Source organism: Amblyomma americanum, chromosome 6 (assembly GCF_052857255.1).
Source record: "Amblyomma americanum isolate KBUSLIRL-KWMA chromosome 6, ASM5285725v1, whole genome shotgun sequence".
Lineage (NCBI taxonomy): Eukaryota > Metazoa > Arthropoda > Arachnida > Ixodida > Ixodidae > Amblyomma > Amblyomma americanum.
Window position 1 is genome coordinate 17,269,422 of NC_135502.1, and position 18,976 is coordinate 17,288,397.

Below are 18,976 nucleotides of genomic sequence, written 5' to 3' on the forward strand. Positions count from 1 at the left end.
GTGACCGCGTACGCTACCGAGCGCACGCCGACCAGGGCGGGCCTTGCTCTGAGGGAACAAAGGAATGACACTGACTCACAGAGGCATTTATTTCTACAACTACAATAACGCCAGCTAGCAACAAAATACGCTAAGGAATTGAGATCGTTCGACTCGCCAGCAAGGTTACGAGCGAATGTTCGCCCATGCTAGGGCAAGGGATACTCCGAAGCTGGACGGGACAAGATGCGGGAGAACGAGGCCTCGCCCCACTGGCAAAGAGCGGAGCCGCGGGCGACACATCCACACTCGCCGACGATCCAGCCGAAGTCTGATGCTGTGAGCTGTGCCCCCTGCGCGTACGCAGCGAGCAGTCTTCCCCGCTCCAACGCTAGCGCCCACTCTTGTTCAGTTAACCAGGGAGAGTCGCGTGGCGCGCCCCGCATTGAGGCGATGCTGTTGCTGCAGGGTGCATCACGGGCACGGTGTAAGAACCCAAACAAAAGGGGACGGTGGGGCAGTCCCCACAATTTAGATGATGTGTGCTTGTCTGTTGTCTGCCGAGAAGCTTGAAGCCTGCTGTGTTGTCACGCAGTGACAGTACTGCAGTGACAGGCGCACTGAGCAACTGTTTTCGTTGTGTGGGTTTTTGCTGCACTACTTACTCTGCCATGGCTGACATGGCCTAACAGTGCAGCACAAGGCTCATCTTCCTGACTACTGATGACTTTCTCGATGGCAATTTTTCAGCTTTACTTCACAGCGGCATCTTGAAATGAGTCGGCAAAGGTCACCTTAATTCTGCTGAACTTCTCAGGCTAGGTTATAAAATTTGGTGAGCACTGCCGTCTATCGCATTTTTGAAATGTCAACGCATTTGTGTTTGAACGTCAGCAACTTTTCAGCAAAGGTCACCTTAATTCTGCTGAACTTCTCATGCTAGGTTAGAAAATTTGGTGAGCACTGCCGTCTACTGCATTTTTGAAATGTGAACGCATTTGTGTTTGAACGTCGGCAACTTTTTTTTGCAAGTCGTCGTCGCGTGATCCTTGGATGACATGAGCAATTTTTGTTTTGCACGTCATCATTGTCTAACATCAGTACACATCCCCAACACACTTTACAGTTATACACACCACATTGCGTTCACTTTGTGCGCCTCTAACACACTTGAACCAACGACCCTTTGTGGCACATGCTTCGTGGCATATGCATTGTGTGCACGCCCAGCATACAGGTGGCTTGGGTTTGAGCCCCAATGCAGCGAATTTTTTTTTTCAAATGAGGTCATGTGAGAGGTAACACTTCCTGCGGACAATTCCTGCAAACAGTTCCTGCGGACAACTTTCGGGGACAGATTTTCCTTCGATGAGGCATATATGCTTTCGCATTAACAGCGTGAATTTTGACACCCTGGAGCAATACAATACTAATTAAATCGTGGAGAGTACAGGTAGCAACAGCTCTTTGAAATTATTAAAAAGCCATGAAGTTGAATATCCACTTTTCGAAGCCTTTGAAAGTAACATATTTTTTAATCCTTAAAAACACTTGAGCATGAAATAGAGATTGTCATTAAATTTAAGCAAAAATCACGAATAGCAGAATTGATCTAAAAACGTTGAGTGTTCCTGTATAGACCTCCTGCATGTTTGCAAACAAACGAGGTGGGGCTGTAGTCGCTAGCGGGCTCGCGGTAGGCAAAAGGCCAGGGAGTGGCGTCGCGGACAACGTTTTTAAAAACGTTGGTCGCGGAGAGGTGTTGAGTGCAGGTTTTTAAGGCTTGTAGGCGCGTTCTCAGTTTCTGCGAATCACAGCAATGGTTGATGCTTTCAACTTCGTAATTTCTCGAAGTAGAAGAGCTCGCGTTGGCCACGTACGGCGTATTCAGGGAAATAGTTCGCTACCCTTATATATGGTTAGTAGTAAACAGAAAGCGTTTCTCCCGTTGATTTCTACGCTAGGCATTGAATAAAATAGGAAGTTTTTGACGCTCTGCTCTAGCCAGAATGATTTTACTTCGGGACAGTAGCGAGAGGAAGTGCTGGCGTTGTCTCGGCGGAGCAGACGTGCGCTCACCGTCTGCTGACATACGTACATGTCGCGCTGTGCGAAAAGTGGGGACAGCGTCGTCTCCCCATTCTCCTTTGTCTCGCTTAAGTGCTGTTTTTAGCCACAGGATCACGCACCAGCCAGGCCGACTTCTCTCTCCCCTTGTTAAACTGGTCGATTTGGTGAAAATTTTTGATCCCTGGATTTATTTTCCTTCTTAGCCCTGGGGTCTTCTATTTCGTGACGAAAAATTATAGCAAAACATTCAGTAGAAATTTATAAATTACGCTTTCTAGATGTGTGGTCGTCGAAAATTGTGAGGTAATTTCTTTGATTTCTTTGAGGCTTTCTTTGAGTTCAGTGCTGCATTTCTTTGACCAAAGCGCAAGCGAAGAGGCCAAAAACGAGGGAATAAACGTTACAACTCGTTTCGTGACCGTTCACATTTTCTGCGATTGGCATCACTCAGACTTTCGTAATGCATGAAAATAGAATTATCCTATTTGTCCCCAACGATTCCCAAGACATTGAGGATTGCAATAAATCTGGTTTTTTTTCCTACATGTGCAGTACTAAATGTTAGTTATTTTTGTAAGAATTGTTGGAAATGTTTTCATGTAACTATGCATGCATAAGTACATGATCATCTAAAAAATGAACTAATAGCGTCATCATACAGAACAGGGCATTGTAAACAACATGCTGGCATAAAAAAAAAATTGCGCACTTTCTACTCAATTATTTACGACCTTGGGGTGACTTGACAAGGGTGTTAGCAATAATCACCCAAGAACTGCACCAGGTATAGCTACAAATAAAGCGCATTACTGAAACAAGCGTAGCAATTTCATATTTGCGCCAAATTTAGTTACATATCGCATGCATCAATAATGAAAGCACTTTTCACTTCCGTGTCCTCTCTCAATCTCGCCACGTCTGTTAGTAGCACGCCTGCGGCTGCTTCTTTCAAACAAGCTTCGCGATCATAGACTACATTATGAAACATGCCATGCATGATGCAATGAAAAAGCATGTGGCTTTTAGCACACTTAAGGTACGCTATTCTAAGCACGCCAACGTGACCGCGCAAGAACTTACCAGACTTCTTTTTCTCGAATCATGGCAAATAATTACGTCGGTCGTATTAAAAACAATTTCAAGTAAATATTAAATGCCATAAAACGTGCCATTAAAACATGCTGTGCTGTTAACAAAAGAACGCATCCCTTGTGCGCGAGTGAACCTGCCGGCGCTCCGTGCACGCCGGCTCAAGGTGATAAATACGTGGGTTGCTACATATGTGCTTTTTTTCCTTGCGCAGTTATAAGCGTTCTGTGCTGATGTTCAGATGAATGGACGCAGTAACTTGCATGCTATTAAGTACATTGAGTGGCACTCCTGGTCGACTACCAGACTTCGCGCTGTATGTACTACCGTGACCCATTTCCTGTTAGCCAGTTTCCGAATGCGGTATTTATCTGCGAGAAACCTATCGAGGCTCATTCAAATTTACTTTTATGCTACTACGCGGATCCAGCAGAGACGCAGCTGGTCAGTATATGCTGCTTCTGCAATGCGCAGGCATGATGCAGCCGCCGGTATCTGCGGCAGCTGCGGTAGGCACGGGCAGGCGGAACCTGTTTTCCCTAACACGCGAAAGTCGCTGCTGACATCAACGCCACCGCATCTTCGTGACGTCGCGGGGTGAAGGAGGTCTATATGCTTCCTGCGGGTGCATATACAGGAACACCGCTACCCTGTGAGCCATCTAGGATCTTGTCTTGGAGATCAGGCGCTGGGCTGCGTAGGGCAACCTCCAACCGCTCCTTTGAATTAATATTCGGGGACATTTTTTTCTTCGGTGGGGGGGGGGGGGGGGGGGGGTGCGGGGGTGAAGAACACATCCCACACATGATGTGGTCGAGGTTTTCTGTGGCCGGGTAGAAATTACAAGCTGAGGTGGGATAGCCAGCTGGGTCGATGAGGTGGCGGGAGGTAGGAGTGGGAAAAGTTGAGGTCTGAAGCTGACGCCACAGAATCTCGCGATACCGAGAGGTTTTGCGATGGGGAGTGGGGTATATAAGGCGACCGAGGCGGTAATGGAGACATATATATCATGAAAGGAGAGGAGGCGGTCCCGCGCGATAAGCGGGGCCACGTGACCGAAGGCGGACTTCATGGCCGGCGTCCGGACAGTGAAACCTCTGGCGCAGGCGTGAGCCACCTCGTTACCAGCTAGGCCTGCGTGTGCGGGGGTCCAAAGAAGGGTGATAGAGTGGGTTGGAGGGTGCTTTAGGAGGGATATTCAGCATAGGAGAGGCCGGAGGGATATTCAGCAGTATCGACATAGAGCACGTCCTTGGCATTGGAAAGACGTTTCTGAAGGGCTTCCGCCTCAACCTCAACCTGAAGGGAGCTTTTGCAAGAGCTAGCAAAAACGCTAGACCTGTCTGTTAAGATATCGCCTAGCTGTCCTTTCGTTAGTTTTTTGAGGAAAAGCCCAGAACAACCTCGGCGGCACAATTTCCGACAGACTCCCGTTCCGCACATCCATAGGAAGAACGAAACACTTCCGAAACGAACGTCGCTATCGGGAATTTTGCGTGACTTAGAGGGAATTTTTCTCCACGGCCCAATTTTGAAAGGCGGTCAGAAAGCCAGAAACAGAAATAAAAAACAGCATTGCAGTAGTGAGCCGCTATACAGTGCCCGGTCGAGATGGGAAAGGGCAAAGAAGGAGAGACGGGGACTTTAGCTCGTTGTGCCAGGAACAGCACAAGTACCTTTCATGGGCTGTGTACTAGATGTTGTTAATGTGGTAGGGTAAAGAGGGACGGGTCTGATGAGGGGGTGGGGGGGGGGGAGGGGGGTAATTGTGCATGAAAGTGAAAACTCCAGCGGTGTCGGCGTCAGTGTGAAGACTACATCTAGTTGGAGGCTCAAACATGCACGAGCGGGCGCTTAGGACCTGTGCTCTAAAAAAACAATTCCTCGTATGCTCTCTTGGTTCGAAACGGTGAATGTTGGCTTCATTCATGTGTTTAACCCTTTGCACAGTCCAGAAACAAGACTGCCTGCCCCACAAAGGCTGTCTCTAATTGTGCAGCTATTCGTCTAAGAATGAAAAACAAAAAATCCGTACAGTCACCATTCGTTGTTGCAAAGCTGAGAGCGCAGGATGGACGCCAATTATTCTTCCCGTTTGCCTCAGAAGGTTTCGGCTCTGGAAACGGCCGTGTGGGTGCGGTGCAATTGCACTGGCAGAAAGAACAAGCCGTTCGACGGATATGAGCGAAGCACTTGCGCAGCCCTATACGGTTAGCCGAAGAAAGATGACAGGTGACAAATGCAGCAGAAGCAACGCGCCGAGAGCCAACGTTCCGCATGGCTTGTCGCCCAGCTCACTTTCGAAAGACTGCTGTCATTTGCCATCGCGCAAAGACGGAGTGTAGACGCCGGTTGGCGCCTGCAGGAGTACCTCTTTTGTACTGCTTCCTTGGCCTGGCTGCTTAGAGCCAACAGGAAATCAAGTCAACAGCCGGCGATGGACCGAGATCAGATTCTGCGCGGGAAACCACTGAGTCATGGTTCGTTTTTTTTCTTCTGAAATACTTGTCTAGAAATGCGATAAGAGCAGCGCGGTGATAACCGAGTCCGAACTAAGCTTGTCACCTTGACGTATGTGCTTTACCGATAGCAACGGGGTCGCTGGAATATGCAGTTTGTGGAGATTTTTGTTAGTTGCAAATTGTGGGGTTTAACATCCCGAAGTGACAAACGGGCTATGATGGACGACGTAGAGGAGGGCTCCTGAAAATTTTAATATCACATGGGGTTCTTGAACGTGCGTTGTCATAGCACTGCACAGGGTTGTTCTCGTGTTGCGCCTGCATCGAAATACGACCACTGATGCTGGGATTGAAATCTTGATCCTGAGATCAGCAGCTGCACGCCAAAGCCACCGCATTGCAGCTGCGATTTTTGTGCCACTGCAGGTATACACCTGGAGCAGACTATATTCAGGAGGAGGGAAACAATTGCCTCGAGTTCGAGCCGTCATATCAACTCGGGATGGTGGAGCGTCTCCTTGCTTTTGTAGAAATCTCTGGCGGCCCATGGACGAATGTCATATTTTCCACCAACTGCGGCCGTAGAAGTTTTTTATTAACCAAGTAGTGGAAGCGGTTCGGCTATTTCAGGAGTGAGACAGCATATCTACCAAGAGTGGCAGAGTTTGACGCGTGTTTTGCGCTGTGTGATGTATACAAGTTAGAGTGAGCCGTCCAGCATCAGCCAAAATGCGCGTGTTTCCCCCAACTCGCAACATGAATACGTGTTTTTGGCCACTATTTCTGATTTTTCTTACCTTCACAAGCATAGCTAATAAAGTTAATTGCTAACAGCTTTAGTTAATCAGACCAGGGTCATTTTTGTAAGCTCAGATCAAAAACAACGCGAAATACTGGAAGCATTCCTCATTCACATAGAACGACAGCTTTGCGTAAGCAACCAATCGGTATCACTGTCATCTAAAGAAATAGATTTCCTGAACAAGAAGGTGCCGTTGCACATGCGCTTTAGGGTGTGATCTGATGTACACGTTGCCTATATATTCATGTGCCTGTCTGGAATAAAGCCAGTTGATGTTAGCGTTCGTGGTGTCCTTCTATCTTTGTCCGTGTCTCTAGCGCAGTTACCATGTGCATTGAAGCTAACAGCTAAGAGCGCCCCGCCCAACGGCTTGGTGCTCAAGTGCTGTCACAAGCGCTAGCCTCCACGTTCTTGTATACACTGGTCGGTGAATGATCCTGCAGTTGTTCAGTGCGTGGTGGACTGTAGATTACCGCGACAGTGCCATTGACGCCGAATGTGGACAGAGTTTTTTGTTTATCTGATTTCTCACCTGTACGGCTGGCCCAGGCCCAATTGTTTGTACAGCCAGACTCTAAGGAAATGCAGAGCGCTTTATTACCTTCCATGAAGATCCTCCTTGCCATCAACATGTGTCGTGAGTAGAACCAACACTGATGGCAGGGCCAGGCGCGGAACGAACTCCAGCGAAATTTAACTTTCCTCTGAGCTGAAGGATTAGATGACTTTATGCTTTTACCGTCGTTAGTAACGCTTCGATACTCTGGACACCGCTTGGGTTCAACTTTCAGAAACATTGCATAATAACGGTTGACATCTTTTTTTTTTTTTAGCTGGCTCTATTTTACTTGGTTTTTGCAGTGGTCGATTTCGCTGTGTGTGTACGTTGACGTAAAATATTTGTCCGTCGCAGATGGTCACAAATGGCTATGGAAAATTCGGTTCCTTAAAAAAAATACTGCTTTCCTTAATATGTGCTATAAATAACGTCGCCTTCTTTTCATCTTGTCTCTGAGTATATTCCTGTCTTCAGGCGATTTGTTGCTGTGGAGAGGACTGCCACCAACGCTGTGAACGTTGTCCATGGTTTAAATAAGTGATTTGTTAACAGCTTCAGCACGCTGTGCAACTCGCAGCCGGATAAGAATTTAACCTTGGATGTTTGGGGAGCTCAGCGTCCACTTCTTTTTATGCCCACGCCTCGAGTTCGAAGAGGTTTAACAATTTGCCTCTGGGTAGGCAACAGCTAACGGGTGTTTATAACATCTCTGATTTCAGGTAAAGATACCAACCTGTGAGGCCGTGCATTAAAATCTCCAGGCATTGCCTTCCAACGCTCCTAATTTCGTCGCAAACATGGTCGATTTTTCCACTGCGATGCACCATTTCATCACATTACCTGCCTCTCTTGGCTCACAAAAATTGTAGCGGCTGCTATCTTGCTTTTTAAGAACAAGTTGGCGGGTTCAATACCAGGCTACCGAGCTCGCAAATCTGTAGGAGCGATATTTTAAAACGCTTTTTAGTGTGTAGCAGGTGTTACGTTTGGAGACGCCAACATGCCAAGAATATTAAAGCCACTGGGAATCATCAATCTACCGAGGCTTCAAAGGGCCGTCGATGTGGTTGCAGCGCTACGAGTGCAGGTGGTGGCGTCTACAAGGGTCCTTCCCTCCCCCCCCCCCCCCCCCCCCCCTGCTGTTTGAGAAAGGCTTTGGTGAACTCGTCTTTTGTTCTCAACGCCGGACCCTCCCAGGACATTTTTCTCCCGGAGGGGACGGCGGGGGAACCGGCGAGCGGCGGAACTGCAAATCAGCCGTGACAAATGCGGCCGGGTTTAACTAAGCCAACGTCTCTGGAATCTTCGTGCTTCGAAAACAACTTCGACTTGGACTGTGCTTTCCCACGCTCTACGTGAAAGCTTCTGCGAACTGCGGTGGGATCCATTCGCCCCCACACTACCGCTGTGAAGTGCAGGTGACTGACCTTCAACGCTCTCAATGGGACCCCCTTCGGGCTATTCATCACCGAAGCCTGGACAGCACGGACACTAATCTGCCAGAAGTGGCAAGAGTGTGTGGCTGGGGGCGGACCCGGAAGACTGGACACGTGATCTACATCACAGTGATTCGACGCATTTTTAATGAACTAGATTCCCCAACTAGGGACCTGGGGACAGCGGACCCTATTTAAGCAGCGATCTGGCGTGTGTTCGCCAGCTCCCGATTCACTCTTTCAATCTTTGTATAAATGTAAATAAACCCTTCAGTCTCTCCTTCACCTCGAAGACCCTCTCATCTCTTCGTCAACCCCACTACAGCAGTCTCCCGATCCGGAACCCGGGGACACCGACCTTGGCGAGAGACGGCACAGGCGAACCAGGGGCCCGCATCTAACAACTGGTTGGCAGCGGTTGGATCGACCATGCGGCGTGGTGTTGCTTCCGTGGGTGAGTGCTTGAACTTTGCTTGAGATTCGCCAGGCTTCAATTGTTTGGGTTAATACATTGAACTGCTGGGAATCGAGGGAAGTTGATCAGTGAGTCTGATTGCGTGTAGCTCACGTCAACAGTTGGTCAGCAAAGTCAAGGCTCAGAGCAGCAAACATGGATCTAATGAAGTGGCTAAGGTCAGATTTGCTGTCATTGTGCGAAGAGTTGGGTGTAGATGTAGGGGTTAAGATCAAAAAGACGGAGATTTGCAAATTGCTCTTGGAAACCGCCGAGGAAGGAATAATTACCGATACGTGGGAACTCCTCAAAGCTGAGCGAAAGAAAAAGGAAGATGAGCTAAAGAAAAAGGAAGATGAGCGGAGAAACATAGAGGAACAAAGGCTAGCGGCAGAGAAAAAGAAATGGGAGCTCAGAAGGTTGCAGCTTGCGCATGAGAGAAAGAAACTGGAAGATGAGATCTCGAGAGCCAAGGCTCCAGAGAGAGCGAGTCAGGCCGGATCGTTCCAGTTGGACAGACGTGACGACATAAAACAGTATTGTGAAACAGCGCCCACGTATGAGCTAAAGAAACTGGATGATGAGATCTTGAGAGGCAGGACTCCAGAGAGAGCGAGTCAGGCCGGATCGTTCCAGTTGGACAGACGTGACGACGTGAAACAGTACTGTGAAACAGCGCACAACCGTCAGGAAGACTGCGGAGCTGTAATGTTGAAACGCAGTATCGAAAGCCACGCGGAGACAGAGGACGAAAGCTCAATTGCAGACGAGCAGGGCGTTTCAGGGGTAAGCGCTCAAGCCGATAAGCGGGCGGTGGATGACTGCCTTCAGGAAAGCGAACTGCCCAACTCGGGGGCAGCGGAAGGTTCGTCTGTCAGCGGTGTGGAGCTGACACTGACCTGCGAAGGCAAAGCGGCCAATCTGCAATTGGATGAAGGTCTCCGAGGTGCCTCTGAAAAACTAGATCAAGCTAGTTGCGATCAGGAGACACAAACGGAAGTGTCTAGACGTAAAAACAGGAAGAGGGCACGGACCAAGAAAAAACGGTTGAAATGCCAAGCCCTAAATCCAGGAGCGCAGACAGGTGCTAACGTTAGCACATATAAAAGTGCGGCAGAAGCGAAAGAAAAGACTTCCCGCATGGGACCTTGTAATTTTGCAGCTAAAGTTACTGGTCAGGCGGCACGCGCAGATGCTTCTGAAGGTGACCGCAGTAACAGAAAGAGAAAAACGCGTCTACCAAGCAGAACAGGAGCGAGGCTCTTGAAAGGGCATCGGCCGGCATTAAGACCCAGACAACCCCGACCTGACAGAAAGGCGGTAAAGAAAAAGGCAAAGTGGCAGGAGAGATCAGAGGGCGCTAGATCGCGGGACACCCGGCGCATGCGAGCGCAGTGGTCCAGCAACAGAGACCGCGCACGCAGGCATGTTCAGAACGCGCTCTGGAGAAGGATGCGTCCTGCACTTTCCGCACTGTATTCGAGGAAGCGCGCAGGGCGAAAGGGTAGGCGGGCTTGCTTGGGGCGAGAACAGAGAGCAGCTTCTCGCTCCGGTCGCTGTCCGTCGCCCGGAATCGGTTATCGGCACTGCATGGGCTACCGGGGCCTACTGAGCGCGTCGAGGGACTGTGCAGATGACAGTAGCGACCAGGAATGTCTTCTTTCAGTTACCCTTTGTCACGAGTTGACAGTCGTACAATCAGTCAGAGCGCGACCCCGGCGGGCGCGGCTGAAGGACTAATCCTTTCGACGCGGGGGTGGTGAGCCATGTTTGACCCCGCGTAGCAATTCGAAGTAGCTGTTTTTTTTATTCCTCTTTCGGTTGTGTGCGTGTAAAATCGGGAAAGGAAATGCTACTTTGTTTTAGGTTAAAAAAAGTTAGATTTGATTAAGTGTCACTGTTTTCTTAGCACTTAAATAAAGGTAATTATGCTAATGAGTTAGAAAGGACGTGTGTCAATTTGAGATGCTACTAAGTGATAAAGGCACTCACAGGAGTTCAGCGAAGACATATCCCGAGTTGATGATAAGCTGTTTGCTTATGTAGAACCGTTCCGAGTAAGCAAATTTCTTTGTGTTTGAATTTTGAGCGCACGTTTCGCTTTGTATCTTTAGCAAATACCGGACGACAAGTTTTGTTGGGGGCCATAGTTAGGTATGAAACGTTTGTCTCATTCGCGATAGTGTAGCTAACGCATTGCAGAGGCAATGAAAGTACGTTAATTTGTGCCCATTTGAGTACCTGTGTTTAGCGGCGCTAGGTTAGATAGCCGATTTTGCTATTCAAAGATTACGCGAATGAAGTGAGACTGCAGAATTCTGCGGAGAAGAGCTGTAGCAGCTTTCTGTACAAGTGATGGGGACGAGGAGACCGTCAGACCTCAAGATAGCCCCTATCGCTGAATTCCCGCAGCCCCGAACTAAGACGGATGTACGGTCATTTCTCGGTCTTGTGGGGTACTACCAAAGGTACATACCCAACTATTCACAGCTAGCAAGTCCTTTGACCGATGCGCTTCGAAAAGAAAGACCGAATAGCGTTATCTGGGACGCAGCAAAAGAAATTTAGTTTCAGAGCTTGAAGAGCGTGCTGGTTTCGCGGCCCGTGTTACGCGCGCCGGACGACAGCAAGGAATTCGTGGTCCAGTGTGACGCCAGCGACCGGGGTATGGGGGTCGTATTAAGCCAAGTCGGAGACGACAATGAGGAGCACCCTATCCTTTATGCCAGCAGGAAGTTAACCGTAAGGGAAGAAGCCTACAGCGCTTCGGAAAAGGAATGCGCTTGTCTGGTTTGGGCCGCACAGAAGCTAGCCTGTTATGTTTACGGGGCGAAATTTACTTTCGAGACAGATCATTGTCCGCTTACATGGCTGCGTCAAATGTCGCCCAAGAATGGCCGCTTGCTTCGATGGAGTCTAGCCCTCCAGCAATATAACTTTTCTGTGCGATACAAAAAGGGCAAATGTCATGGAAATGCCGACGGATTGAGCAGGTTATTCCCATAATTGAGGTATCCGTTCGGTGGCAATTTGGTGCCTTTTCGTATTTTTTTTTAGGTGCTAGTTAGCTTTGTTTTGGCGTGGTGTCCTATTATCCTTTTTCTTTTGCTTCCAAATTTGCCACCTCTCTTCAAGCCGTGTTCGGCGAATCGGGCTTTGGCGGCGAATTTGGCAGACATGGAAGCTGTTCTTAGTAGCCGAGATTACTGCTGTCAGCTACAAAATTTTGTGCTTACGTTTACATTGACAATGCAGTAGTATTGCAAAACAGCCTGGCGGCTCTCGGGTGAATTTCGTGCACTGCCTGGGGAGTGGCGCCATGTTGAGTGGCTGATTTCGACTAATGCCTCCGTTGTCCGAGGTCTAGGACTCTGCTCTGTGCTTGCAGACAAGATGAAGAAGGGCCTCCCACGCTACAACTCAAGTCATCTCTCCTCGACCAGTGATTGTGACCACTGGCCGATCGAGATTGTCCTGGCCGCGGAGGAGCTGTTACGTTTGGAGACGCCAACATGCCAAGAATATTAAAGCCACTGGGAATCATCAATCTACCGAGGCTTCAAAGGGCCGTCGATGTGGTTGCAGCGCTACGAGTGCAGGTGGTGGCGTCTACAAGGGTCCTTCCCCCCCCCCCCCCCCCCCCCCCCCCCCCCCCCCTGCTGTTTGAGAAAGGCTTTGGTGAACTCGTCTTTTGTTCTCAACGCCGGACCCTCCCAGGACATTTTTCTCCCGGAGGGGACGGCGGGGGAACCGGCGAGCGGCGGAACTGCAAATCAGCGGAACTGCAAATCAGCCGTGACAAATGCGGCCGGGTTTAACTAAGCCAACGTCTCTGGAATCTTCGTGCTTCGAAAACAACTTCGACTTGGACTGTGCTTTCCCACGCTCTACGTGAAAGCTTCTGCGAACTGCGGTGGGATCCATTCGCCCCCACACTACCGCTGTGAAGTGCAGGTGACTGACCTTCAACGCTCTCAATGGGACCCCCTTCGGGCTATTCATCACCGAAGCCTGGACAGCACGGACACTAATCTGCCAGAAGTGGCAAGAGTGTGTGGCTGGGGGCGGACCCGGAAGACTGGACACGTGATCTACATCACAGTGATTCGACGCATTTTTAATGAACTAGATTCCCCAACTAGGGACCTGGGGACAGCGGACCCTATTTAAGCAGCGATCTGGCGTGTGTTCGCCAGCTCCCGATTCACTCTTTCAATCTTTGTATAAATGTAAATAAACCCTTCAGTCTCTCCTTCACCTCGAAGACCCTCTCATCTCTTCGTCAACCCCACTACAGCAGTCTCCCGATCCGGAACCCGGGGACACCGACCTTGCGAGAGACGGCACAGGCGAACCAGGGGCCCGCATCTAACACAGGGTAACATGCTGAATGAGGATGAAATTAATCCAGGGCTTTGCTGTTCTACGTCGTACTTATTATCATTAACATTTTTTTTCGTGGTCAAAATTGAGAAACTCTCTTGGTTCTGTTCAAATGAAAATTACACAATTACTGAGCTATAGTGTATGAGGCATGTAGATATATAATACATAGGTTTATTTGATGCAGTCTGTTTACGGCGGCGGAGTATTCAATCTAAAATAAAGCCAGTGGTTCACGGCAACTTAAAGCTTTTCTGAACGTACCTGCAGGTCCTGGTTGGGCTACAAGGTTGTCGATCTTGTCTTGCAGGCAACAGAACACAGATGGCGCAGTATCACGTAGGGCGACTCCGAATCAAGAGCCGAACCGTTGCAGTGAACTTTCCGGAGACAAAGAGGCAAATTATTCCTAATAAAAGCAGTTTTAGACAAAATCAATGCTGCGAAACTACGATCGTGCGCCTATGTGCACCGGCTACGATCCAATAGCTTGCATGGTTAGTCGACACCGATACCTGCCGATACTCTCTTTGGGCCACTGATCACTGCCACAGTCAGCGTCTGGAGAAAGGTGCTTTAGGAGGTGCGCCGGCGTAGTTCTGACTAACTATAAATCAACTGCATTGCACCTTATTAACCGTTTTCTATCTTCACTTTTTTTTCGATTCAGCTCTTGTCAGTGAGGAGAATTCGGTTGATATTCTGTCATATTTGAACAATGAAAAATGGCCAGACTGTCTGACACTTGTATGGACCTATTACCGAGACGGACACTTCTCTGGGACGGAATAACGAGCTGAATTACTGGAGTGGCACTCGTCTACGTGCTGTGCGGTTTATGAAGCCTGCAGAGCGTTTATGCCCCTATTATATTGGGCTTTGCCTTGGGGACTTGCTCGGAATCAGTCTCAGGGGCAGTAAACCGCAGCTATTAGGCCGCGAGGCGGTCTGCGAGTGCCTTGCGTAAGTCGCCGGAGCTAGGGTTCACGCGCGCAGCCCTTGTGAGTGCTATTGCCTCATCGTCATCATAGCTCCTTTGTGTGCCTCGAAGCTGAGCCCGGGACGACGTGCTGTTGCGTGGATAAACTGCGCGTATACTAATGCCCCGTGCCTTGCACTTGTATCACTGAATGTCGGCTCAGCACGCTTTGGGATGCACTGTGTGTGGCCTGGGCGGAACGCATACAGGGGAGGAGACTGAAAAGCACGAAGCTTGGGCCTGAATGACCACGTTCTTAAATGCGGAAAAAGAAGAAAAAGTAACAGAGAAAGAAAGAAGGAATGAATGATAGGAAGAGTTTAAGTAGAGAAAACAGAAAGTGAAAAAGAATGTAGAAAAAATGATGGAAGAAAATAGAAGGGAGAACGAAACATGGGATGAAAGAAATGGTACGGTATGGTAATAAGACACTTTGTGGTACTGTATGGTATGGTGTGGTATGTTATCAAGAGGAGTGCAGTGGGGGTGGGGGGGGGGGGGGGCTGGTTGGAACGGCCTTTTGTAACTCTTTCGGCCCTGGATTTTTTATTTTGGTAGCAAAGTTTTTTCCTCCCTGTTTTGAGGGTGTCTAAGGCCCCATAACCAAGCAGTAAAAATTTAAAGCTCGCGGTGCAAGTATTAATGTATGTAGAGGTATGGCGTCAGAATAGGACATCAGGGATCAGGGGGGGGGGGGGCAAAATACGAAAGGAACGATTTGGTTACCGCAATTCACCACAGAGAAGTGAACAAAAAAGTGGCTTATTGTGCACTGTGGAGAAATAATAATAATTGGTTTTTTGGGGAAAGGAAATGGCGCAGTATCTGTCTCATATATCGTTGGACACCTGAACCGCGCCGTTAAGGGATAAAGGAGAGAGTGAAAGAAGAAAGGAAGAATAGGTGCCGTAGTGGAGGGCTCCGGAATAATTTCGACCACCTGGGGATCTTTAACGTGCACTGACATCGCACAGCACACGGGCGCCTTAGCGTTTTTCCTCCATAAAAACGCAGCCGCCGCGGTCGGGTTCGAGCCCGGGAACTCCGGATCAGTAGTCGAGCGCCCTAACCACTGAGCCACCGCGGCGGGGCAATGTGGAAAATGCGAAAGCAGATTTTTTAACTTTGCAAGGGAGTGGGGGGCCTTGCACTTGCCACAAGAGATGCCGCTCTTTCCTGCTGACCTTGCGTTTGGTACGATTTCTACCCGTTCTTGTCGCAGACAGGCGAGTTTTCCAGCTGATAATACGTAAAGTAAACAACACGCATGTTCAAAACTTGAATAGCCTTCCTGAAATGCGACTGTGGACGAAATGACGAAATGAAATGAACGCTTTCCACATATCTGTAACGCCCTCTACTATAGAGCTTCATAAAGCGCTTCATAAATGCTTAGCGCAGACCCAAGTACATCTAAGTGTTCAGCAGGCACGATGCGCAATGCTTTGGAAGGACTTCGGTTTGGGCTAGAGGGTGCATAGTTCTTGAGAAAGGAAACAATAGCGCCTACGACGACAAACACAGCGGAAGATCGAAGCGGAACAAGAAGTCCTGCGTCGTTCTACCGCTGTTTTTGTCTTTGTAGGTGCTATCGTTTCCTTTCTCAAGTACTGTGCACAATTCACTTGGCTCACGCCTGCTTTCGAACCAGGTGTTCACAGTAGACCAGTTCATAAAATGAAAGGTAATCTGTAATATGTCTGCATCTTGTCAAAATGGTGCTATGTACAGGTGACAAGAAATGACAAGAATATCTTGCGGCCGAGCAGAAACCAGATCCTGTTATGAGCGCACCGCATACGCGTTATCTAGAAAAATTGGCCAAACACTATGCATTGTTCCCAGCGTCGAGGTCGCGTCACACGTGCTGCACGAGCGGTGGTGCGCATTTGCAGTGTGCATGTCCCGGTCTCTTCTCGCCGCTCACTGTCGATGCTCACCCGAGAAAGAGAGCCGTGCAAAAATTATAAAGCGCAAGGTCAGGGGCCCATTTATTCCCGCTATTCCTTTTGTTCTGGTTGCTGTTCACCAGCGTCGTCATTGTCACTACGTGCCTCGATCCTAACGTCCATCTTCTACGATAGTAAAAATTTCCACTACCAGTGCATCAAAAAGCTAATTTGAGATTTCTTCAAATTGGCGCAAGGAATATTCAAGCCAGCATGTTGCCCAACAAACTCATCAGTGTAGGTACAGTCGCAAAAGACAACGGATGTTCCTCTAGAAAGATTACCTATCATCTCTCAATGGTCACCGCTGGCAAACATTGAGTCCTGGTGGTGTCAAAATTGCACATGCCATAAACGTGGTGCAGCAAAGCCTCTACGCATTCATTATTATTCACGATATGGATATAAGCCTGGAAATGCGTTGCACAAAATGTTTAAAAATCTGAGCGCAAAAGAAGGAATGGTTGGTGAGATATAAATCTATGAATTTTTCTCTACCTCGGCTTCTTCAGTCATGCCCACCGTGCTGCTTCTGCTTCTTCCTTAGAGCGCACAGCACTGGTTAGCCATCGCTTCTGAGACAACAACAACAACAACAACAACAACAACAACAACAACAACAACAACAACAACAACAACAACAACAACAACAACAACAACAACAACAACAACAACAACAACAACAACAACAACAACAACAACAACAAGAACAACAACAACAACAACAACAACAACAACAACAACAACAACAACAACAACAACAACAACAACAACAACAACAACAACTGAGTATGTGCCATCGCTTTTGAGGCAGCAACAACAACTGGGAAATGCGAGAAAAGTGATGCCGATAGCAACAAGGAAACCGAGGAACTATCCCAGTAAAAATTAACAATATTTTCGTGTGTTACTGAAGTATAAGCGGAACATTGTGTTCTGGTGCGAACTTGCAACGCCACCAAGGCCGAAAGGGTTAAACGCAACATAAAAGCGTACCGTGTGCTGCTTTTCTGTGTTCCGTCCTTTGCGCAGTTTTTGTGTTTAAAGGTATGGCATGGTATGGTATGGTATGGTATGGTATGGTATGGTATGGTATGGTACGGTACGGTACGGTATGCTATGGTATGCAGGGCTTAACGTCCCAAAGCAGCACATGTCTGAGAGAAACACCAGAATGAAGGGCTACAGATTAATTTAGACCGCCTGGGGTTCGACCACTCGGGGTTCTTTACCGCGCTAAACAGTGAAAGAGAGAAAGGCGGAATAGAAGACAGAGAGATCTAGAAGAAACCCTGAGAGGCAGCGTGAAGAAATAGACAGAAAGAACAGAATAACGGAATATCGGAAGCAAGAAAACCCTATGCAGTTCCCCGCTTGCTGGAACGCCGCCCATACTATGACGCTGCCGCATTCGCCGCACGCTGCTGATTGTGCTGGCGCCTGTGCGTGCGTGAGTGCGTGTTGGATTGCTTCTGCAGAGCTGGCAGCTACGTGACTTCCCTGTCAAACGTGCCTGCTCCGTGCATCGATCGGCCCTCCTGTACCGCGCCAAATTTGCTGCTTCTGTTCTTTTTTTTCTTGTTCATTTTCTCTCCCGTCACAGATTTCGTTGGCCCTGTGGCGTTCCGTGTGCAGTGCCTCGTACCGTGTCCCGCAAGGTCGCGGAGCGCCCGCGAGAGAGGCGACAAAATGTGCCTATGTCGCGCACACCCGCTGGTGTGCGCAGCCTGCGTTGAGCTCATGTGTTACTCAGGTACCGAGCAGGAACAAGGTATTCTTCTACGCAGGCTGAAATGTGACCGCAGATAGTTATTTTACTTCATCATCATCATCAGCATGAATACGCCCACTGCAGGGCAAAGGCCTCTCCCATGTCTCTCCAATTAAACCTGTGCTTTGCCATCTGCGGCCACCGTATCCCCGCAAACTTCTTAATCTCGTCCGCCCACCTAACTTTCTACCGCCCCGTGCTACACCTTCCTTCAATTGGAATCCGCTCCGTAGAAGATTGTGGCCAAGTACTACACCACGGTGGCCAAATCCTGCTCTATTTCCTTAAGCCTAGTGGCAGCTGCAGACGTTTGCGTTTATAAGTACAGCTAAGGTTCATGTGAAGGTACAGAGAACACTCTTAACCAGAAAGGTCTGTCAGCGTAGAAGGGGTTAGTCTTGTTGGTAATAACTGCGCTGCCACAATTTTCGGTACCTAAGGGGGCAAGTATTATTCCGTTAGAGAACAGCTATACGAAGCGACATCAGCCATGGAATAGTCGCTCGTTCGATCAGAGGTTAGTTCCACGGGATAACCTCTGCTCTCGAGCCTCCATGTCCTGGCGAAGGTGAGAGTACAAGCAACCACTGTACGCACACGAAGAGGTAGGGGACGAAAATGGCAAAAGTATGCTTGTCGTTTCCAGGGCGGAGCTAAGCAGCCCGCACTCTTTGCACGAAATTGTTCTCGTTTCCCGTGCTCTTCCGCTCAAGATTCGATTTACGGTCCCAACAATCTCGTGCCAGTGCAGTCCCTAGAGCGCGGAGGGAGACCTATCATCTGCCCGGGCATGAATAAAACATCCATCGCATATTACATCGCGCACTCGGTCACAGTTCGCAAAATACTGGTTAAGCGTCCGCTTCCGCGTCGCTCTCGACGTGGGTTGTGCCTTCCTTGAGCTATCCTTTATTTGCATTCTTACCATGTTTCACATGATAATGCAGACGCGCTTAATCATTTATGAATTATAGTTTGAGTGACTCCGCTTTTAGCCGGAGTGAGCACAAGAAATGTTTGCAACGTAAAATTCAGTCTGCCAG

General features: G+C 48.8%; 1 protein-coding gene across 1 annotated transcript in view; it reads left to right on the forward strand.

The window, feature by feature from the left end:
- Nucleotides 1-5,269: 5,269 nt before the first annotated feature.
- The window catches only part of LOC144136390 (methanethiol oxidase-like), a 90,442-nt gene continuing 76,735 nt past the window's right edge, over nucleotides 5,270-18,976 (forward strand). The window contains exon 1 of the mRNA XM_077668673.1: nucleotides 5,270-5,618. Coding sequence (XP_077524799.1) covers nucleotides 5,378-5,618 — 241 coding nt within the window. The 5' untranslated portion in view covers nucleotides 5,270-5,377. The remainder of the gene's footprint in view (nucleotides 5,619-18,976) is intronic.